This window comes from Mobula birostris, chromosome 4, assembly GCF_030028105.1.
Source record: "Mobula birostris isolate sMobBir1 chromosome 4, sMobBir1.hap1, whole genome shotgun sequence".
Taxonomy (NCBI): Eukaryota; Metazoa; Chordata; class Chondrichthyes; order Myliobatiformes; family Myliobatidae; genus Mobula; species Mobula birostris.
This window is the reverse complement of record NC_092373.1, coordinates 7,500,094-7,524,628: the sequence shown is the minus strand read 5'-3', so window position 1 is coordinate 7,524,628 and position 24,535 is coordinate 7,500,094. Positions and strand designations below refer to the sequence as shown.

Here is a 24,535-nt window from a genome sequence, read left to right as displayed (position 1 = left end):
ACCATCACAGTATCAATGAAAGACCACACTAACAGGACAGACAACCAGTGTTCCAGAGACAACAAACTGTGCAAGTACAAAAAGAAAGAAATAGTTAATAATAAATAAGTAATAAATATCGAGAACATGAGAGTCCTTGAAAGTAAGTCCATTGGTTGTGGGAATAGTTCAGTGACAGGACGAGTGAAGTTATCCTGATTGGTTCAAGTGCCTGATGGTTGAGGGGTAATAACTGTTCCTGAACCTGGTGGTGTGGGATCTGATGGCTGAGGGGTAATAACTGTCCCTGAACCTGGTGGTGTGGGACCTGATGGCTGAGGGGTAATGACTGTTCCTGAACCTGGTGGTGTGGGACCTGATGGTTGAGGGGTAATAACTGTTCCTGAACCTGGTGGTGTGGGACCTGATGGTTGAGGGGTAATAACTATTCCTGAACCTGGTGGTGTGGGACCTGATGCTTGAGGGGTAATAACTGTTCCTGAACCTGGTGGTGTGGGACCTGATGATTGAGGGGTAATAACTGTTCCTGAAACCTGGTGGTGTGAATCCTGAGTCTCTTGTACCTTCCTGATGGCAGCAGCTAGAAGAGAGCACGTGCATATCCTTCCATTTTCCTCACATTCATGTGCCTATCTAACAGAGTCAAATGGCTCTACCACCACCCCAGGCAACACGTTCCTGGCAGCCACCTTTCTCTGTAAAATACTTGCCCCCCACATAGCCTTTGAAATTACCTCCTCTCATCTTAAATGCATGCCCTTTGGTATTAGACGTTTCCACCGTGGGAAAAGTGACTGTCTGTCTGCTTCTCATAACCTAATAAAGTTCTATCAGACCATGGCACCTTTGCTTTCAAACAGACCTCGAACTCCACAGGCCCAAACATTGACTGGAGGTTCGGATCAAAGGCCGAAGGTCAGTTGGAAGTCCTAATCAAAGGCCAGATGCCTGGAACGAAAGCTAAGTGTCGATAGGAGGTCTGGATGAAAGCCCAGAGGTCATTCGGAGGGCCGATTGAAGGCTGAAGGTCAATCACAGGTCCAGATCGAAGGCTAGAGGCTCACACTGAAGGCCAGAGGTCTCCAAAGGCCCAGACGTCGAGGCTCGGTGAATGGAGTCTGAGTCAACGAATCTCTGTGGGCCTGCTGAGGAACTCGGGAGCCACTGTCTGCGAACTGCAGACAAAACAGACGACCTCAGCAAATTTGCAGGTGAAGTGTTGCCTCACCTGGAAGGACAGTTTGGGGGTCCTAAATGGAAGTGAGGAAAGGAGTGAATAGGCAGGTGTAGCATGCAGAAATAAGTGCTTAGGAGGTAGATTAGTCGGAGGACGAATGGACAGGGGAATCACAGAGGGAGCGATCCCTCAGAAGGCGGGGGTGGGGGAGTTGTAAGGATATGTTGGAGTGATCCCTGTGGAAAGTGAGGGCAGGGGTGGGAGGAGGTAAAGATATGTTTGGTGGTCGGATCCCTTTGGAGATGGTGGAGGTTGTGGAGGATGATGTGTTGGATGCAGAGGACATGGGGTGGTAGGTAAAACAAACTCTATCACTGTTAATGTAGCAGGAAGATGGGGTGAGTGCAGATGTTTGGGAAATGGAGGAGATGTGGGTGATATTAGCATCTACGGTGGAGGAAGGGAAACCCCGTTCTTTGAAGAAGAACATATCTGATGCACTGGAAAGGAAAGCCCCATCATGCGAACACTTGTGATGGAGATGAAGGAACTGAGAAAAGGGAAGAGCATTTTTATAGGAGATGGGGTGGGAAGAGATGTAGCCAAGATAACCTTGGGAATCAGTAGGTTTATAAAAGATGTCAGTGAACAGTTTGTTTCCAGAGATGGAAGCAGACATTGAGAAAGCGGTGGGAGGTATCAGATATGGTCCAAGTGAATTTAAAAGTAGGATGTAAGTTGGAGGCAAAGTTGATGAAATTGACGAGCTCAGCATGGGTGCAGGAAGCAGCACCAATGCAGTTGTAGAGATGCAGAGTATTATCAAGGAAGACTTGGAACATGGACTGTTCTACAAAGCCAATGAAAAGGCAGCCAGAGTTGGGGCCCAGGTGGGTTCCCATGGCTACCGCTCAAGTCTGGAGAAAGTGGGAGGAGCTGAAGGAGAAATTGTTGAGGGTGAGCACCAGGGAGGAAGGATGGTGGTGGAGGGGAACTGGTTGCTTTTCTTTAACTGAGAAAGAAGCAGTGAGCTTTATGGCCTTCTTAAACTAATCCCTTCTGCCTTTCTGTCCTTCCATTTTCCTCACGTTCATACGTCTATCTAAACATCTCTTAAAGGTCTCGAATGTATCTGCCTCTACCTGCACCCAGGCAGCACATTCCAGACACCCACCACTCTCTGTGTGAAAAAACTTGCCCCTCACATCTCTCTTGAAAGTAACCCCTCTCACCTTAAATGCATGCTCTCTGGTATTAGACATTCCTGTTTCATTTATGGATCTAATCATTGTTTTGAGTGGAGTTAGGAAGAGACGATTACAAGCATTTTGTGCTCCGACACATGATTTACAATTTGCTTCCTTCCAACTGATAGCTTCAGGTTGTTGGAACACTGGTTTCTCAGAACTCTAGGCTGGCAGACAGTATTCCCTGGATCAACCCATCAACGCTCACCTCATCCCACTCCAGAAGGTAGCTGGTTATCTTTGATCCGTTGTCAAGAGGTGCCTGGAGAAACAGATACAAAAGATTCACAGTAAACTTCCCCACGCTCTCCCCACAGTCCTGTATCAGTCCCCAAACTAATCCCACTGTCCCACTCTCTCCCCACAGTCCTGTATCAGTCCCAAACTAATCCCACTGTCCCACTCTCTCCCCACAGTCCTGTATCAGTCCCGAAACTAATCCCACTGTCCCACTCTCTCCCCACAGTCCTGTGTCAGTCCCCAAACTAATCCCACTGTCCCACTCTCTCCCCACAGTCCTGTATCAGTTCCCAAACTAATCCCACTGTCCCACTCTCTCCCCACAGTCCTGTATCAGTCCCCAAACTAATCCCACTGCCCACTCTCTCCCCAGTCCTGTATCAATCCCAAACTAATCCCACTGTCCCACTCTCTCCCCACAGTCCTGTATCAGTCCCCAAACTAATCTCACTGTCCCACTCTCTCCCCACAGTCCTGTATCAGTCCCCAAACTAATCCCACTGTCCCACTCTCTCCCCACAGTCCTGTATCAGTCCTCAAACTAATCCCACTGTCCCACTCTCTCCCCACAGTCCTGTATCAGTCCCCAAACTAATCCCACTGTCCCACTCTCTCCCCACAGTCCTGTATCAGTCCGCAAACTAATCCCACTGCCCACTCTCTCCCCAGTCCTGTATCAATCCCAAACTAATCCCACTGTCCCACTCTCTCCCCACAGTCCTGTATCAGTCCCCAAACTAATCCCACTGTCCCACTCTCTCCCCACAGTCTTGTATCAGTCCCCAAACTAATCCCACTGCCCACTCTCTCCCCACAGTCCTGTATCAATCCCAAACTAATCCCACTGTCCCACTCTCTCCCCACAGTCCTGTATCAGTCCTCAAACTAATCCCACTGTCCCACTCTCTCCCCACAGTCCTGTATCAGTCCCCAAACTAATCCCACTGTCCCACTCTCTCCCCACAGTCCTGTGTCAGTCCCCAAACTAATCCCACTGTCCCACTCTCTCCCCACAGTCCTGTATCAGTCCCCAAACTAATCTCACTGTCCCACTCTCTCCCCACAGTCCTGTATCAGTCCCCAAACTAATCCCACTGTCCCACTCTCTCCCCACAGTCCTGTATCAGTCCTCAAACTAATCCCACTGTCCCACTCTCTCCCCACAGTCCTGTATCAGTCCCCAAACTAATCCCACTGTCCCACTCTCTCCCCACAGTCCTGTATCAGTCCCCAAAATAATCCCACTGTCCCACTCTCTCCCCACAGTCCTGTATCAGTCCCCAAAATAATCCCACTGTCCCACTCTCTCCCCACAGTCCTGTGTCAGTCCCCAAACTAATCCCACTGTCCCACTCTCTCCCCACAGTCCTGTATCAGTCCCCAAACTAATCCCACTGTCCCACTCTCTCCCCACAGTCCTGTATCAGTCCCCAAACTAATCCCACTGTCCCACTCTCTCCCCACAGTCCTGTATCAGTCCCCAAACTAATCCCACTGTCCCACTCTCTCCCCACAGTCCTGTATGTCCCAAACTAATCCCACTGTCCCACTCTCTCCCCACAGTCCTGTATCACTCCCCAAACTAATCCCACTGTCCCACTCTCTCCCCACAGTCCTGTATCAATCCCCAAACTAATCCCACTGTCCCACTCTCTCCCCACAGTCCTGTATCAGTCCCCAAATTAATCCCACTGTCCCACTCTCTCCCCACAGTCCTGTATCAGTCCCCAAACTAATCCCACTGTCCCACTCTATCCCCACAGTCCTGTATCACTCCCCAAACTAATCCCACTGTCCCATTCTCTCCCCACAGTCCTGTATCAGTCCCCAAACTAATACCACTGTCCCACTCCCTCCCACAGTCCTGTATCAGTCCCCAAATTAATCCCACTGTCCCACTCTATCCCCACAGTCCTGTATCACTCCCCAAACTAATCCCACTGTCCCACTCTCTCCCCACAGTCCTGTATCAGTCCCCAAACTAATCCCACTGTCCCACTTCCTCCCACAGTCCTGTATCAGTCCCCAAACTAATCCCACTGTCCCACTCTCTCCCCACAGTCCTGTATCAGTCCCCAAACTAATCCCACTGTCCCATTCTCTCCACAGTCCTGTATCACTCCCCAAACTAATCCCACTGTCCCACTCTCTCCCTACAGTCCTGTATCAGTCCCCAAACTAATCCCACTGTCCCACTCTCTCCCCATAGTCCTGTGTCAGTTGCCAAACTAATCCCACTGTCCCACTCTCTCCCCACAGTCCTGTGTCAGTCCCCAAACTAATCCCACTGTCCCACTCCCTCCCCACAGTCCTGTATCAGTCCCCAAACTAATCCCACTGTCCCACTCTCTCCCCACAGTCCTGTATCAGTCCCCAAACTAATCCCACTGCCCACTCTCTCCCCAGTCCTGTATCAATCCCAAACTAATCCCACTGTCCCACTCTCTCCCCACAGTCCTGTATCAGTCCCCAAACTAATCCCACTGTCCCACTCTCTCCCCACAGTCCTGTATCAGTCCCCAAACTAATCCCACTGCCCACTCTCTCCCCACAGTCCTGTATCAATCCCAAACTAATCCCACTGTCCCACTCTCTCCCCACAGTCCTGTATCAGTCCTCAAACTAATCCCACTGTCCCACTCTCTCCCCACAGTCCTGTATCAGTCCCCAAACTAATCCCACTGTCCCACTCTCTCCCCACAGTCCTGTGTCAGTCCCCAAACTAATCCCACTGTCCCACTCTCTCCCCACAGTCCTGTATCAGTCCCCAAACTAATCTCACTGTCCCACTCTCTCCCCACAGTCCTGTATCAGTCCCCAAACTAATCCCACTGTCCCACTCTCTCCCCACAGTCCTGTATCAGTCCTCAAACTAATCCCACTGTCCCACTCTCTCCCCACAGTCCTGTATCAGTCCCCAAACTAATCCCACTGTCCCACTCTCTCCCCACAGTCCTGTATCAGTCCCCAAACTAATCCCACTGCCCACTCTCTCCCCAGTCCTGTATCAATCCCAAACTAATCCCACTGTCCCACTCTCTCCCCACAGTCCTGTATCAGTCCCCAAACTAATCCCACTGTCCCACTCTCTCCCCACAGTCCTGTATCAGTCCCCAAACTAATCCCACTGCCCACTCTCTCCCCACAGTCCTGTATCAATCCCAAACTAATCCCACTGTCCCACTCTCTCCCCACAGTCCTGTATCAGTCCTCAAACTAATCCCACTGTCCCACTCTCTCCCCACAGTCCTGTATCAGTCCGCAAACTAATCCCACTGTCCCACTCTCTCCCCACAGTCCTGTGTCAGTCCCCAAACTAATCCCACTGTCCCACTCTCTCCCCACAGTCCTGTATCAGTCCCCAAACTAATCTCACTGTCCCACTCTCTCCCCACAGTCCTGTATCAGTCCCCAAACTAATCCCACTGTCCCACTCTCTCCCCACAGTCCTGTATCAGTCCTCAAACTAATCCCACTGTCCCACTCTCTCCCCACAGTCCTGTATCAGTCCCCAAACTAATCCCACTGTCCCACTCTCTCCCCACAGTCCTGTATCAGTCCCCAAAATAATCCCACTGTCCCACTCTCTCCCCACAGTCCTGTATCAGTCCCCAAAATAATCCCACTGTCCCACTCTCTCCCCACAGTCCTGTGTCAGTCCCCAAACTAATCCCACTGTCCCACTCTCTCCCCACAGTCCTGTATCAGTCCCCAAACTAATCCCACTGTCCCACTCTCTCCCCACAGTCCTGTATCAGTCCCCAAACTAATCCCACTGTCCCACTCTCTCCCCACAGTCCTGTATCAGTCCCCAAACTAATCCCACTGTCCCACTCTCTCCCCACAGTCCTGTATGTCCCAAACTAATCCCACTGTCCCACTCTCTCCCCACAGTCCTGTATCACTCCCGAAACTAATCCCACTGTCCCACTCTCTCCCCACAGTCCTGTATCAATCCCCAAACTAATCCCACTGTCCCACTCTCTCCCCACAGTCCTGTATCAGTCCCCAAACTAATCCCACTGTCCCACTCTCTCCCCACAGTCCTGTATCAATCCCCAAACTAATCCCACTGTCCCACTCTCTCCCCACAGTCCTGTATCAGTCCCCAAATTAATCCCACTGTCCCACTCTCTCCCCACAGTCCTGTATCAGTCCCCAAACTAATCCCACTGTCCCACTCTATCCCCACAGTCCTGTATCACTCCCCAAACTAATCCCACTGTCCCATTCTCTCCCCACAGTCCTGTATCAGTCCCCAAACTAATACCACTGTCCCACTCCCTCCCACAGTCCTGTATCAGTCCCCAAATTAATCCCACTGTCCCACTCTATCCCCACAGCCCTGTATCACTCCCCAAACTAATCCCACTGTCCCACTCTCTCCCCACAGTCCTGTATCAGTCCCCAAACTAATCCCACTGTCCCACTTCCTCCCACAGTCCTGTATCAGTCCCCAAACTAATCCCACTGTCCCACTCTCTCCCCACAGTCCTGTATCAGTCCCCAAACTAATCCCACTGTCCCATTCTCTCCACAGTCCTGTATCACTCCCCAAACTAATCCCACTGTCCCACTCTCTCCCTACAGTCCTGTATCAGTCCCCAAACTAATCCCACTGTCCCACTCTCTCCCCATAGTCCTGTGTCAGTTGCCAAACTAATCCCACTGTCCCACTCTCTCCCCACAGTCCTGTGTCAGTCCCCAAACTAATCCCACTGTCCCACTCCCTCCCCACAGTCCTGTATCAGTCCCCAAACTAATCCCACTGTCTCACTCTCTCCCCACAGTCCTGTATCAATCCCCAAACTAATCCCACTGCCCCACTCCCTCCATATACCCTGTATCAGTCCCCACACTCATGCATCTGCCTCACCCTCCCGCTGTACCAATCCCCAAATATTCCCATGACCCACACTCTCCCGTGGCCTACCGATGTTACTGGTGAAGCCCACGTCTTTATGATTTTAACCTCAACGTACCAGTGCTATAGCTTACCTTCCACTGGATGGTCAGTGTGCTTTTGGTCCGTTGTGAAACTTTGGGTGGGAAGGGGGTGTCGGGAGCACAGCTCTGCGTGGTGAAGCTGACAGGTTCTGAATACGACCCTTTGACCGAATTGTAGATGGTGGAAACTCTGAGGGAAGAGATGAAGGAGGCAGGAGGGTGAGGAGAGGGTGGAACATCAAGGTTGGGCGGAGGACTTGGAGAAAGTAATTCTCATTGGGATTTTTCTAATACATCACGGCCTGATATGGGAACACTAATGCTTGCAAATGGAAAATTCTACGAAAGGTAGTGGATACGGCCCAGTCCATCACAGGTAAAGCCCTCCCCACCATTGAGCACATGTAGCACTGTCACAGGAAAGCAGCATCCATCATCAAGGACCCCCACCATCCAGGCCACGCTCTCTTCTCGCTTCCTCACCGCCCCTCAACCAACAGGGTCTTGACCCGAGGAAATAACTTCACTCAACTTCACTCGCCCCCTCACTGAACTGTTCCCACAACCTACGGACTCACTTTCAAGGACTCTTCATCTCAAGTTCTCGATATTTATTGCTTATTTATTTATCTATTATATTTTTTCTTTTCCTTGTATTTCCCTGCGAATGCCCACAAGAAAACGAACCTCAGTGTTGTATGTGCTGACGTATCTGTACTTTGATTATAAATTCACTGGAAGATACTTCGAACACGCCCCAAGACATAGCCAACACCGCACTGTAGACAGAGTGGAGAGCATGGGGTGTAAAGCATGGGGATCAAATCTCCTGCAAGGGCTCTCGCTCTCCTTTGGACCTTGAGTGTTTGTAGCAACAAGCAAAGAAGAGCCAGCTCTGTTAGAGCTGATCAGCTGCGCTCCTCAACCACTGGGATGATTCCTCCACTCACCATCAGTCGACAACAGTGGTCAAAATCGTCAAACGGGTCTTCACAGAACATAGAACACAGCTCAGTACAGCAGAGTACACCACAATGCAGTGCTGACATCAATCCAGCCATTCCTTCCCACATTACCCTCCTACTTTCTATCATCCATGTGTATATCTCAGAGTTTCTTAAATGCTCCTTATGTATCTGCCTCTACTGCCACTCCTGGCAGGGCATTGCAGAAAAAGCCCCCACTCTACCTCTGACATCTCCCCTATACTTTCTCCAATCATCTTAACTGGATGTCCCCTCTGGCTTCTCACCCTTCCCCTTTGGAGAGGATGTTTCCTACAGTGGGAGAGGGTAGGACCACAGGGCACAGGCTCAGACAGATGTGAAGGCCAAATGACTGGGTAGGGTTAAAGTAGAGGTTAATAAATAATAAATAAAGGCACCCGTTAGTCTTGCGAGACCATGGATCTGCGCCTGGAAAGTCTTCACTCTCCGGGGCGCAGGCCTGGGCAAGGTTATATGGAAGACCAGCAGTTGCCCATGCTGCAAGTCTCCCCTCTCCAAGACACCAATGTTGTCCAAGGGAAGGGCATTCGGACCCATACAGCTTGGCACCAGTGTCGTCGCAGAGCAATGTGTGATTGAGTGCCTTGCTCAAGGACACAACACGCTGCCTCGGCTGAGGCACGAACTCATGATCTATATTTCTGCTCTGGGAAACGGTTCCTGGCTGTCCACTCGATCAATGCCCATGACCATCCTGTACAACTCTACAAAGTCACCTCTCATCCTCCTTCACTCCAAAGAGAAAAGCCCCAGCTCACTCAACCTATCCTCATGAGGCACACTCTCTAGTCCAGCAGCATCCTGGTTAATCTCCTCTGAACCCACATCCTTCCTACAATGAGGCGACCAGAAATAAACATAATACTCCAAGCGTGGACTAACTAGAGTCTTACTGCGCTGCAGCATAAGAGATGGTGTCAAAGTACCTGAGGAGATGTCGGGGCAGGTGATCGGAGGTGCCTCAGGGAGGCTGACCAGGTGGGCAGTGGAAAAGCTGAGTTGAGAATTCGACAAAGGACAGCAGAGAACAGATCTGTGTCATCAGGGAAGAACGAGACTGGTTCCTAAAACCCCAAACCGGTTCGAATAGGTCACTGAGGACAGGTAATTGAGGTGTGTCAGGGGACAACACACCAGTTTGAACAGGACACTGAGGGCACTCAACGTAACCAGCCACACCACAACTAGAATATAAAAGCAAGGATGCAATGCTGAGGCTTTATGAGGCATTGGTCAGACAGCTCGGAGCATTGTGAGCAGTTTTGGCCCCTTGTCTCAGAAGAGCTGCGCTGGTATTGGAGAGGGTGCAGAAGAGGTTCATGGGAATGAAAGGGTTAACATATGAGGAGCTTTCGATGGCTTTGAGCCCGTGCTTGTGGAGTTTAGAAAAAAGGGGGGGGGGCGGGAATCTCATTGAAACTTACTGAATATTGAAAGGTTCAGATAGAGCGGATGTGCAGAGGATGTTTCCGAGATTCAGGAAGTCTAGGACCAGAGGGCACAGCCTCAGAATAGCAGAACGCCCATTTAGAACAGAGATGAGAAGTAATTTCTTTAGCCAGGGGGCGGTGAGTCTATGGAATTCATTGCCACAGACGTCACTGTATATTTTTAAAGCAGAGGTTGATAGATCATTGATTAGCCAGGGTGTCAGAGATTATGGCGAGAAGGCAAGAGAATGGGGTTGAGAGGGATAATAAATCAGCCATGATGGAATGGCGGAGGAGACTTGAAGGGCCAAATGACCTAATTCTGCTCTTATGTTTTATGGTCTAACAATCAGACCACAGAGACATTCTTCTGTGATATGTTTGCTGACTGTCAGTCGAAACACAGCATGGTAACTGCCCTTTGGATCTCCTGATCCTGTGTTTCCCATTGACACACAGTACTGTGCTAAAGTCTTAAGCACGTATACGTAGCCATGTTGTCTAAGAAACTTGCACAGGACTGTATATTATGTTGTTCCAGTTACCAAGTAACCCTTCATCCAACTGAGCTGAGTACTCTTATTTCTGCTTCCCAATCACCTTCCTGTATTAACAATATATAGCACTGTGCAAAAGTCTTCAGCACCCTGACTATATATATATATATATATGTGTGCCTTAGACAGCACTGTACTCTGATCTGCCCGTACATGACCCACAGCCCTCTAAACCTCTGCAACCCATGTACTACTCTAGATGTGCTTTTAAACATTGCTCGTGTACCCGTCTCAGCCATTAGTTCTGTTAGCTCTTTCCAAATATGCACCAACCTTTGTGTGAAGAAGCTGCCTCTGATGTCCCCTTTGAATCTCTCACCACTGATCTATGACCCCTTGTTTTAGCACTTCACCTTGAGCAAAAGGGACTATGTGCTTTTATCCCGTCTACACTGCTCATGATCTTACACCGCTGTCAGGTCACCCTTCAACCTCCTACATTCCAGGGAAAAAAGTCCTATTCCACGCAACCTCTCCTAGTAACTCAGCTCCCCCATTCCCCATGTCCAGATAACAGAAATGCAGAATAAAGTGCAACAGTTACAGAGAAAGTGCAGAGCAGGTAAACAAAAAAGGTGCAAGAACATAACGAGGTAGATTGCGAGGTCAAGAGTCCATCCTTGTTCTAGGGGACCATTCAATAGTCTGGTAACAGCGGAGTAGAATCTGTCTTTCAGCCTAGTGATTTGAGTTTTCAGGCTTTTGTATCTTCTGCCTGATGGGAGAGGGAGAAGAGAATGTCTGGGGAGGGTGGGGTGTTTGTCTACACTTCTCATTGCCTCAGTAAAACACCTAGCAAAATCAGAGTCCATGGAGTGGAGGCTGCTTTCTGTGATGTGCTAAGCTGTGACCACAACTCTCTGTAGCTCCTTGTGGTCGTGTGGAGAGCAGTTGCTGTACTAACCCGTAATGCATCCAGTCAGAAAGTATCGATAAAACTGGTGAGGGTGGGTGGGGACGTGTCAAATTTCTTTAGCCTCCTGAGGAAGTAGAGGAGTTTGTTGTAGGGTCCAGGACAGACTATCGGCAATGTTTGCTCCTGGGAGTGAAGCTCTCAAGCTCAACACTGTTTAAGGAATGTCACTCACCTGATGTGGTAATCTGTTGTTGGGCGCAGGTCGGTGAGGCTGCATTCTAAATCTTCACCACTGGAAATGGTGCAATAAAGTGGTTAGAGAGATCCAGTCTTACACAGCGGGGCACGTCATTCACGATCGAATCCGTGCCTTTAAAAGAACCCTCAAATTAACCCCACACCCCGTCCCTTTCCCTACAAGTATTTACCAAGGTTCCTGGGAATCTGACAGAATCCGAAAGAGGTGACTGGTTACTCCATAATCAGAATGGGTGAGGGGTCGTAGCGAGAACTAGGTCTCAAACCACGGTGTTGCCTGCTTGCAGCCGCCCATGAGTGAGGGGTTGGAGTCGGTGATTTCAGAGGAGAGCAGAAGGCAGTGTGGCGGGGCATACATGTTGGAGTTGGTGCTGCCCCCCAGTGTTTGCTCAGCAGAAGACAAGCTGTATTGTGTTCCACTGCAGACTGCTGCAACCTTCATGGTCTCAGGGACTAGGACTATCTTTTTTTGTGTACTGTATTTTCCTATTATCTTATACGTGCTTGCTATCATATATGTACCAGATGTGCCTTGCGTTTGGCCCCGGAGTAACATTTTTTCATTTCATGGGTATTCATGTATGATTGAATGACAATTAAACTTGACTTTGAACTTGAGGTAAAGGGTACGCCTAGGAATGTGGTGCTTGAGATTTGTAGTCTTGCTGTGTCCTTACAAAATCGCAGCAGTACAGCGGAGAGTCACTCTGTACTTAATATTCCTAGTCCTGGAATATGTGATAGGACAGTGTAGAGGGAGCTTCACTCTATATCGGACCCTGGGAGTGTGTGATGGGATGGTGTGCAGGGAGCTTCACTCTGTGTCTGATCCCGGGAGTGTGTGATGGGACAGGTTAGAGGAAGCTTCACTCCATGTCTGACCCTGTGAGTGTGTGATGGGACAGTGTAGAGGGAGCTTCACTGTGTCTGAACCTGGGAGTGTGTGATGGGACAGTGTAGAGGGAGCTTCACTCTGTGTCTGGCCCGGGGAGTGTGTGATGGGACTGTGTAGAGGGAGCTTCATTCTGTGTCTGATCCCAGGAGGGTGTGATGGGACATTGTAGAGGGAGCTTTACTCTGTGTCTGACCCCGGGAGTGTGTGATGGGACAGTGTAGAGGGAGCTTCACTCTGTGTCTGACCCCGGGAGTGTGTGATGGGACAGTGTAGAGGGAGCTTCACTCTGTGTCTGACCCCGGGAGTGTGTGATGGGACAGTGTAGAGGGAGCTTCACTCTGTGTCTGACCCCGGGAGTGTGTGATGGGACAGTGTAGAGGGAGCTTCACTCTGTGTCTGACCCTGTAAGTTTGTGATGGGATGGTGTCTACCTGAGGCAAAGATCTCCAGTGTTCTGACATTCCCCACGTTGTAGTCTCCGGGTTCCTCACCTGTAAATGATCTTGTATTTGCCGTCCTTCCCCTTGTCTGATGAGGCCACCTCGTAGTTGCAGGTGGAAGGGAGCCCATTGGTGTGCTTGTCCCCGTTGACCAGACCCACGGGAGGTGCCCACGTCAGTAGCGCTGCCCTAGCTTGTACATTGGACACCTGGCCAAAGAGATGGGCAGAAACATCAGAACCACGGCCCGGTAACAGCCCACAAACTGGCCATTCAAGAGATTCTTCTTCCCCCATCCTTCACATGAACGTAGCACATGGAACATGACGTGGTTACGTGGGGTTAATGTATGAAGAATGTTCGAATGCTCTGGGCCTGCACTCACTGGAGCTTAGAGAATGAGGGGGGTTCTCATTGAAACCTATTGTATATTGAAAGGCCTAGATAGAGTGGATAAGGAGAGGATGTTTCCTATAGTGGGGAGTCTAGCACCACAGAACACAGCCCCAGAATGGAAGAAAGTCCCTTTAGAACAGAGATGATGAGGGATTTCTTTAGCCAGAGGGTGTTGAATCTGTGGAATTCACTGACTCAGGAGGCTGTGGAGGCCAAGTCAATGAGTATGTTTAAAGTGGAGGTTGATGCGTTCTTGATTAGTCAGGGCGTCAAAGGTTATGTAAAAAAGGCAAGAGAATAGGCTTGTGAGGGATAATAAATCAGCCATGATGGAATGGAGTGGCAGACTCGATGGGCTGAATGGCCTAATTATGGCCTTATGGAAAATGCATGGTCATGTACTTTGGTAGTAGAAATAAATATGCAGTCTATTTTCTAAATGGGAGAAAACCCAAATATCAGAGATGCACAGTGACTTGGGAGTCCTTGCGCAGAACCCTCTGAAGGTTAACTTGCAGGTTGAGTCAGTGGTGAGGAAGGAAAATGCAATGTTAGCATTCATTTCAAGAGGTCTAGAAATCAAGAGCAGGATGTGATGCTGAGGCTTTATAAGGCACTGGTGAGGCCTCACCTTGAGTATTGTGAACAGTTTTGGGCTCCTCATCTAAGAAGAGATGTGCTGGCATTGGAGAGGGTTCAGAGGAGGTTCACAAACATGATTCTGGGAATGAAAGGATTATCATACGAGTAACGTTTGATAGCTCTGGGTCTGTACTTGCTGGAATTCAGCAGTATGGGGGGGGTTCTCATTGAAACCTTTCAAATGTTGAAAGGCCTAGACAGAGTAGATGTGGAAAGGATGTTTCCCATGGTGAGAGAGTCCAGGACAAGAGGGCACAGCCTCAGGATACAGGGGCGACCATTTAAAACAGAGACACGGAGAAATTTCTTTAGCCAGAGGGTGGTGAATTTGTGGAATTTGTTACCTCAGGCAGCTGTGGAGGTCAAGACATTAGGTGTACTTAAGGGGGAGCTTGATAGGCTCTTGATTGGATATAGCATTAAGGGTTACGGGGAGAAGGCCAGGGCGAGGGGCCGAGGAGGGGGGGAAATGAATCAGCTATGATTGAATGGTGGAGCAGACTCAATGGGCCAAATGGCCTAATTCTGCACTTATGAAGTAATGTATAGTTCTTTTGGCCCATGATGAGACCCCTAATTTTTCCTAACTACAATACATCCATATTCCTGCATATTCATGTGCTTATCTGAGAGCCTCAGACACCTTTATCACATCTACCTCCATCCACTATTCCTGGCAGCGCACCCTGTGCAAAAGAAAATGCCCCTCGCATTAATTTCCTTTGTACTGACCCCCTCCCAAATCAAATGCATGCACCATAGTATTAGAGACGTTTCTGTCCTGGGAAAAAGACACTGGTTGTCTCATAATCTTATAATATTCACTCAGCCCTTCCTTCACGTTTAGATGCGACAAGTAAAACAAATCTACTCAATATTTCAATCCTGGGAAAAAGGTATTGTCTGTCTACTCTACCTTTGCCTCGCATGAACCTCGATCAGATCCCTCTCAGCTTCCGCTGCTCCAGAGAAAACATCCCAGGTTTACCCAACACTGCCACAAATCAGCAGCATCCATCATCAAAGACCCCCATCATCCAAGCCATGGTCTCTTCTTGAGCAGGAGGTACAGGAGCCTTGGTTCCGGAACAGTTATACCCCTCAACCTGCATTCATCCCAGCACCGAGCTGAATCTACAATCCACAGAACTCACTTTTAAGGACTCAACAACTGATGTTCTCAGCAACACACACACAAAATGCTGGAGGAACTCAGCAGGCCAGGCAGCATCTATGGAACAGAGTGAACAGTCGATGTTTCAGGCCGAGACCCTTCAGCAGGAGGACGCTGCCTGGCTTGCTGAGTTCCTCCAGCATTTTACGTGTGCTGCTCTGGATTTCCAGCATCCGCAGATTTTCTCACGTTCTCAGCATCATTATTTCCTGTTTTTTTTTTATTTGCAGAACTCGTTAGTCTTTGTGTGTGGTTTTCATTGATTCTATTCTGCTGTGAATGCCAACAAGAAAATGAATCTCAGGGTAGGATCTGGTGACACACATGTACTTTGAAAATAAAGTTACTTTGAACTTTGAAGCCGGCAGCATGCTGGTAAAGCCCTTCTGCAGCCTCTGCAATCCTCCAGACGTGGGCCTGACCAGAGTTCCTATTAGAACGATCACTGCGATTCACTCCTGCCCCTCTCTGTTGGAGCAAGCCCATCACACTCATTAACAATCTCTTCCCAGCTGCATGAGACTGCATTCAGGGTGAGAGGTAGGAGGATTATGGTGAACGTGAGGAGTACACTTCTTGCAGAGAGAGAGGGTGGTATAATGTGGAATGCTGCTGGAGGAGGAGGAGGTGGAATTCGATACAATCACTATGCTTAAGAGGCACTTGAATGGACACAGGCAAGAGGCATACAGGTTTGCAAGTGGGATTGGTGCAGATGAACGATAAAGATCAGCACGACAGCGACGGACCGAAGGCCCTGTTTCAGTGAGGAACCTGAGCGCCTGGGGTGCGCCTGAGAGTGGCGCACGGTACGGGGTCTGTCACGAACGCCAGTGGGGGCAGGGTCTCTCAGCAAGTCACAGAGTGGGCACAGTGGGACAGGGGACATAAATACTCACGCCACCCCCATTAACACTCCTCCTGTTTTTACCCAGCAAACCAATGGCTGTATCTGGTTTTGAACACCCCACGTAAGCAAAGAACACACTGATGTTCTGCCGACATTTCAGCCTACAGGTGGGAGCAGGGCAGCCTTGCTTGGAGTGGTCATTCTTTTAGAGAGTGTCAGTCTTCAGAGTGGCTTTGGCTCATCAGGTTTAGGCGAGATCAGGCTTGGGTGAGGTAGATTGTCTTGTAAATTACTCTCTCCCTCTGTTCTTCTTTGTTCAGTCCTCATCTATCAGTGCACAGTACAGTGAGAATGGCTCCAGGGGCAGTGTTCTGTACTGTGTGTGGGACTTGGGAAGTCTGGGAGATCTCCAGTATGCATTATGATCAGAGATTAAGGGAGCTAGGGCTTTACTCTTTGGAGAGAAGGAGGATGAGAGGAGACATGATAGAGGTGTACAAGATAATAAGAGAAATAGATAGAGTGGACAGCCAGTACCTCTTCCCCAGGGCACCACTGCTCAATACAAGAGGACTTGGCTTTAAGGTAAGGGGTGGGAAGTTCAAGGGGGATATTAGAGGAAGGTTTTTTATCAGAGAGTGGTTGGTGCGTGGAATGCACTGCCTGAGTCAATGGTGGAGGCAGATACACTAGTGAAGTTTAAAAGACTACTAGACAGGTATATGGAGGAATTTAAGGTGGGGCTTATATGGGAGGCAGGGTTTGAGGGTCGGCACAACATTGTGGGCCGAAGGGCCTGTACTGTGCTGCACTGTTCTATGTTCTATGTTCTACATGAAAGAATGAGGAATTGATAGATAGGAGCTACAGGGACGTAGTCACCCCTAGGTTGTGGGACATAGGTAACTAGGTCACTATCAGGAGGAGGGGAAATTCACAGGCAGTGCGGAGTACACCTGCGGCTTTTCCCCTCAATACGAAGAATACAACTTTAGATTCAATTGAGGGGATGATTTACCAGGGGGAGCCACAGTGACCGGGTCTCTGGTGCTGTGGTTCAGAAGAGCAGAAAGGTGAAGGGGACTGCATTATTGATTGGAGATTCCTCAGTCAGAGGTACCGAGACAAGGTTCTGTGGGGGTGATAGAGACACCCTGATGGTAAGTGGCCTCACTGGTGCCAGGATCAGGGATGTCTCAGATCGTGTCCATGGCATTCTCAAGGGCGAGGGTGAACAGCCATAAGTCTTGGTACATATTGGCACCAATGTCATAGGTAGACAAGGTGAGGAGGTCCTGAAGAGAGATTTTAGGGAGTTAGATAGAAAGCTGAGAAACAGGACCTCCAGGGTGGTAACCACTGGGTTGCTGCCTGTGCCACGTGCCAGTGGGGGTAGGAATAGGATGATCTGGCAGGTGAATGCGTGGCTGAGGAACTGGTGCAGTGGGCAGGGGTTCAGATTTATTTATCGTTGGCATCTCTTCTGGAAGTTACAACCTGTACAAAAGGGATGGGTTACACCTGAATGGGAGGGGGTCCAATATGCTCGTGGGCAGGTTGGTTAGAGTTGTTCAGGTGGGTTTAAACTAATTTGGCAAGGGGATGGGAACCGGACTGATAGTGCTGAAGATGAGGTAGCTGGTTTACAAACAGATGCAATGTGTAGTGAGACTCCCAGCAAGGAGAGGCTGATGATAGGGTAAATTTGCAGTCAACAGGATGTGGTGCAACGTAAAAGGAGAATGAAATTGAAAAGGTTAAATACAGGTGTTACATTTGAATGCCCACAGTATACAGAGTAAGGGTGATAAACGTGTACCAGTTACAGATTGGTATGTATGATGTTGTAGGCATCACTGAATATTGTCTGAAAGAAGATTACAGCTGGGAGTTTAATGTCTAAGGATAAATATTGTAGCAAAAGGACATGCAGGAAGGCAGAGGAGGTAGCATGGCTCTGTTGGTAAAAAATGAATTAAAATCATTAGATTGGATTGGGAGACGTACACAGACACAGTAGCTCGTCATCGCGCAAGGCCGATGAGAAGGTTCTAGGATAAAAGGGAGACGCTGCCTGGCGGAACGGTCGTCAGAGTAGCAGGGCGTTGGCTCATTGGGGCTTCGGCCAGGTAAGGAGTTGAGTTACTTTCATATCTCTTCTTTCCTCTAACTTACGGATAGTGGGTACGACTGCAAGGCCAGTTTTCTGCTCTGGGGGTCAGATGTGGGATACCTGGGAGACTTCCAGCCACCCTGACGGCCACATCTGTGCATCCAACTGCAGCTGCTGTGTCAGTGTGGGTGGAAGTCAGAAACAGGAAGGGGCAATAACTCTACTGGGTGTTTTTTATAGACATCCCCAATAGTAACAGGGACATCGAGGAGCAGATAGGGAGGCAGGTTCTGAAACAGAGCAATAACAATAGGGTTGTTGTGGTGGGAGATTTTAACGTTCCTCATATTGACTGGCATCTCCTTAGAGCAAGGGGTTTAGATGGGGTGGAGTTTGTTAGGTGTGTTCAGGAAGGTTTCCTGACGCAATATGTAGATAAGCCAACTAGAGGAGAGGCTGTACTTGATCTGGTATTGGGAAATGAACCTGGTCAGGTGTCAGATCTTTCAGTGGGAGAGCATTTTGAAGGGAGTGATTACAACTCTATCTCCTTCACCATAACACTGGAGAGGGATAGGAGCAGACAATTGGGAAAACATTTAATTGGGGTGGGGGAGATATGATGTTATTAGGCAGGAACTTGGTAATATAAATTGGGAGCAGATGTTCTCAGGGAAATGCACGGCAGAAATGTGGCAAATATTCAGGGAACATCTGCATGGAGTTCTGCATAGGTGTGTTCCATTGAGGCAGGGAAAGGATGGCAGGGTAAACGAACCATGGTATACAAAGGATGTAGAAAATCTAGTTAAAAAGAAAAGCTTATGTAAGGTTCAAGAAAGTAGGTAACTGAGAGAGTTCTAGAAAATTACAAGGTTGCCAGAAAGGAGCTTAAGAATGAAATTAGGAGAGCTTGAAGGGGCCATGAGAAGGCATTGGTGAGCAGGATTAAGGAAAACCCCAAGGCATTTTACAAGTATGTGAAGAGCAAGAGGATAAGACGTAAAAGAATAGGACCAATCAGGTGTGATAGTGGAAATGTGTGCATGGAGTTGGAGGAGGTAGCGGGGGTACTTAATGAATACTTTGCTTCAGTATTCACCAGGGAAAAGGACCTTGGCAATTGTAGGGATGACCAACAGTGGACTGAAACACTTGAGTATATAGACTTTAAGAAAGAGGATGTGCTGGAGCTTTTGAAAGGCATTAAGTTAGATAGTTGCCAGGACCAGACGAGATATACCCCAGGCTACTGTGAGATGCAAGGGAGGAGATTGCTGAGCCTCTGGTGATGATCTTTGCATCAACAATCATGATGGGAGAAGTACCGGAGGATTGGAGGGTTGCAAATGTTGTTCCCTTGTTCAAGAAAGGGAGTAGAAATATCCAGGAAATTGTAGACCAGTGAGTCTTACTTCATGGTGGGCAAGTTGTTGGAGAAGATCCTGAGAGGCAGGATTTTTGAGTATTTGGAGAGACATAATCTGATTAGCGATAATCAGCATGGCTTTGACAAGGGCAGGTCATGCCTTACAAGCCTGATTGAATTCTTTGAGGATTTAACAAAACACATTGATGAAGGTAGAGCAGTGGATGTAGTGTATTTGGATTTCAGTAAGGCATTTGATAAGGTTCCCCATGCAAGGCTCATTCAGAAAGTAATGAGGCATGGGATCCAAGGAGACCTTGCTTTGTGGATTCAGAATTGGCTTGCCCACAGAAGGCAAAGGGTGGTTTTGGACGGTTCGTATTTTGTATGTAGGTCCGAGACCAGTGGTGTGCCTCAGGGATCTGTTCTGGAACTCCTCCTCTTTGTGATTTTTATCATTGACCTGGATGAGGAAGTAGAAGGGTGGGTTAGTACGTTTGCTGATGACACGAAAGTTGGGGGTATTAATGGTAAGACTCTTGACAGTGTGGAGGATCAGAGAGATCTTGGGGTCCGTGTCCTTAGGACAATCAAAGCTGCTCTGTAGGTTGATAGTGTTGTTAAGAAGGCATATAGTGTGTTGGCCTCCATCAGCCGTGGGATTGAGGTCAAGAACCGTGAGGTAATGTTACAGCTATATCAGTCCTTGATCAGACCCCACTTGGAATACTGTGTTCAGTTCTGGTCACCTCATTACAGAAAGGATGTGGATACTATAGAGAGAGTGTAGAGGAGATTTACAAGGATGTTATCCGGATTGTGGAGCATGCTTTATGAGAACAGATTGAGTGAACTTGGCTGTTTCTCCATGGAGCGACAAACAATGAGAGGTGACCTGATAGAGGTGTATAAGATTATGAGAGATATTGATCACATGGATAGTCAGAGGCTTTTTTCCAGGGCTGAAATGACTAACATGAGGGGGTATAGTTTTAAGGTGCTTAGAAACAGGTACAGAGGGAATGTCATGAGTAAGTTTTTCACCCAGTGAGTGGTGGGTGTACAGAATGCACTGCCAGCGACGGTGGTGGAGGGTCTTTTAAGAGACTCTTAGCAAGTACATGGAGCTTAGAAAAATAGAGGGCTATGTGATAGGGTAATTCTAGGCGGTTTCTAGAGTAGGTTCGTAAACATAAAATACTCTGCAGATGCTGGGGTCAAAGCAACACACAACACGCTGGAGAAACTCAGCAGGTCGGGCAGCATCCATGGAAACGTTGACTGATCGTTTCCACAGATGCCGCCCGACCTGCTGAGTTCCTCCAGCGTGTTGTGAGTGTTTCTAAAGTAGGTTACATGGTCAGCACCACACTGTGGGCTGAAGGGCCTGTAATGTGCTGTAGATTTCTATATTTCAATATTCTAAAGAGGTAACACAGGGTCAGAAGGTGTTGAATCATTGTGGATAGAGCTGAGGAACTGCAAGGTTAAAAAGATCCTGATGGGAGTTATATGCAGACCCCCAAAAAAGCAGTAAGGATACGGTCTACAATATGTCAAAAGGGCAATGTTACAATCGTCACGGGGGATTTCCATATGCAGGTAAATTGGGAAGATCAGGTTAGTGCTAGATTCCAAAAGGGGGTATTTCTAGAGTGTCTACAAGATGGCTTTCTAGAGCAGTTCATGGTTGAGCCCATTAGGGATGAGTATTTTGGACTGGGTGTTGTGCACTGAACCAGAACTGATTAGAGAACTTAAGCTAAAAGAACCCTCGGGAAAAGAGATCATGACATGATCAAGTTCACTCTGAAATTTGAGGAGAAGCTAAAGTCAGATCAGTATTACAGTGGAGTAAAGGAAATTACAGAGGCATGAGAGAACAGTTGGCCAGAATTTGTTGGAAAAGAACATTGGCATGGAAGATGGCAGAGCAGCAATGGCTGGAATTTCTGGAAGCAATTTAGGCATTAGGGACACAAAGAGGAAGAAGTATTCTAATGGTAGGATGACACAGCCAAGGCTAACAGGGGAAGTCAAAGCCAATGTAAAAGCCATAGAGAGGGCATATAATAGAGCAAAAATTAGTGGGAAGTTAGAGGATTGGGAAAGTTTTAAATACCAAAAGAAGGTAACTAAGAAGTCATTAAGAAAGTAAAGATGGAATACGACAATAAGCTAGACAATAATATTAAAGAGGATACCGAAAGTTTCTTCAGATACACAAAGTGTAAAAGAGAAACGAGAGTGGATATTGGACCGCTGAAAAATTATGCTGGAGAGGTACTAATGAGGGACAAGGAAATGGTGAACGAACCAAATAAGTATTTTGCATCAGTCTTCACTGTGGAAGACACGAACAGTATGGTAGAAGTTCCAGGTGTCAAAGGTCATGAAGTATGTGAAGTTACCATTACAAGGGTGAAAGTTCTTGGGAAATTGAAAGGTTTGAAGGTAGATAAGTCATCTGGACTGGATGGTGTGCAGCCCAGTGTTCTGAAAGAGGTGGCTGAAGAGATTGTGGAGGCATTAATAATGATCTTTCAAGAATCACTAGATTCTGGAATGGTTCTGGAAGATTCAAAATTTGCAAATGTCACTCCACTCTTCAAGAAGGGAGAGAGGCAGAAGAAAGGAAATTATAGGCCAATTAGTCTGATCTCAGTGGTTGGTTAGAAGTTGGAGCTGATTGTTAAGGATGTGGTTTTGGGGTACTTGGAGGCACATGATAAAATAAGCCATAGTCAGCACGGTTTCCTCAAGGGAAGTCTTGCCTGACAAATCTTTTGGAATTCTTTGAAGAGAGAATAAGCAGGATAACAAAGGAGAATTGGTTAAGGTTGTGTACTTGGATTTTCAGAAGCCTTTGACAAAGAGCCACACCTGAGGCTGCTTACAAGCTATGAGCCAATCATATTACAGGAAAGATACTAGCATGGATAAAGCAGTGGCTGATTGGCAGGGGGCAAAGAGTGGGAATAAAGGGAGCCTTTTCTGGTTGGCTGCCTGTGACAAGTGATGTTCCACAGGGGTGTGTGTCAGGACCGATTCTTTTTAAATGTCAATGATTTGGATGATGGAATTGATGGATCTTTTACAAAGTTTGCAGATGATATGAAGATAGGTGGAGGGGCAGGTAGGTCTGAAGAAGTAACGGGGCTAGAGGTCTTAAGACAGATTAGGAGAATGGGCAAAGAATGTCAGATGGAATACAGTGTCGGGAAGTGTATGGCCATGCACTTTGGTAGAAGAAGTGAAGGGGTTGACTATTTTCTAAATGTAGAGAAAATTCAAAAATCTGAGGTGCAAAGGGATTGGGAGTCCTGGTACGGGATTCTGTAAAGGTTAATTTGCAGGTTGAGTCTATGATGAGCAGGGCAAATGTGATGTTAGCATTCGTTTCAAGAGGACTAGAATATAAAAACTAGATGTAATGTTGAGACTATATAAAGCACTGCTGAGGCCTCACTTGAAGCATTGTGAGCAGTTTTGGGCTCCTAATCTTAGAAAGGATGTGCTGATACTGGAGAGGGTTCAAAGCAGGTTCACAAACATGATTCCAGCAATAACAGCTTGTCATATGAAGAGTGTTTGACGGCTCTGAGCCTGTATTCACTAGAACTCAGAAGAACGAGGAATGATCTAATTGAAACCTATTGAATGCTGAAAGGTCTTGATAGAGTGGATGTGGAGAGGATGTTTCCTATGGTGGGAGTGTCTATGACTAGAGGACGCAGCCTCAGAATAGAGTGGCGTCCTTTTAGACAGAGAAGAGGAGGAATTTCTTTAGGCAGAGAGTTGTGAATCTGTGGTAATCATTGCCACAGGCAAATGTGGAGGCCATGTCTTAATGTATAGGTAAGGCAGAGGTTGATAGATCCTTGACTGGTCGGGCCATGAACGGATACAGCAGGAGATAGGAGCTGACAGGGAAAATGGATCAGTCTTGATGAAATGGCAGAGCCGATGCAGTGGGTCAAATAGCCTAATTCTGCTCCTATACCCTATGATCTTATTACTCCCTACACTTTCCTCCATTCACCTTAAAATTATGTCCCCCCCACCAGTGAAAATGTCTCTGACTATTCACTCAATCTATGGCAGAAGCCACAAGACTATAAGGCATAGGAGCAGAATTAGAATTAGGCCATTCAGCTCCCGATGTGGCCTTCTATATATTGGTGAGACCCGACGCAGACTGGGAGACCGCTTTGCTGAATACCTACGCTCTGTCCGCCAGAGAAAGCAGGATCTCCCAGTGGCCACACCTTTTAATTCCACGTCCCATTCCCATTCTGACATGTCTATCCACAGCCTCCTCTACTGTAAAGATGAAGCCACACTCAGGTTGGAGGAACAACACCTTATATTCCGTCTGGGTAGCCTCCAACCTGATGGCATGAACATCGACTTCTCTAACTTCCGCTAATGCCCCACCTCCCCCTCGTACCCCATTAGTTATTTATTTTTATACACACATTCTTTCTCTCACTCTCCTTTCTCTCCCTCTGTCCCTCTGACTATACCCCTTGCCCATCCTCTGGGTTCCCCACGTCCTTGTCTTTCTCCTCGGACCTCCTGTCCCATGATCCTCTCATATGCCCTTTTGCCAATCACCTGTCCAGCTCTTGGCTCCATCCCTCCCCCTCCTGTCTTCTCCTATCATTTTGGATCTCCCCCTCCCCCTCCAACTTTCAAATCTCTTACTAACTCTTCCTTCAGTTAGTCCTGACGAAGGGTCTCGGCCCGAAACGTCGACTATACCTCTTCCTAGAGATGCTGCCTGGCCTGCTGCGTTCACCAGCAACTTTGATGTGTGTTACTGAGTGTGTGTCTTCAGGTCAGTCTAATAGATCTCTAATGTATACACACAGAGTAGGGAACCCTCTTATCCATTAGAGTTCCTCCTCTCAAGCTTCACTCCCCATTGATGCTGC

The 24,535-nt window shown here is 48.0% G+C and overlaps 1 protein-coding gene across 1 annotated transcript in view; it reads right to left on the bottom strand.

The window, feature by feature from the left end:
- Positions 1-24,535, bottom strand: part of fndc3ba (fibronectin type III domain containing 3Ba) — a 376,967-nt gene that overhangs the window by 95,506 nt on the left and 256,926 nt on the right. Inside the window, exons 8-11 of the mRNA XM_072254884.1 lie at positions 13,106-13,263; positions 11,694-11,753; positions 7,663-7,801; positions 2,633-2,686 (exon numbers count right to left, since the gene is read on the bottom strand). Of these exons, the coding sequence (XP_072110985.1) occupies positions 2,633-2,686; positions 7,663-7,801; positions 11,694-11,753; positions 13,106-13,263 (411 nt within the window). The remainder of the gene's footprint in view (positions 1-2,632; positions 2,687-7,662; positions 7,802-11,693; positions 11,754-13,105; positions 13,264-24,535) is intronic.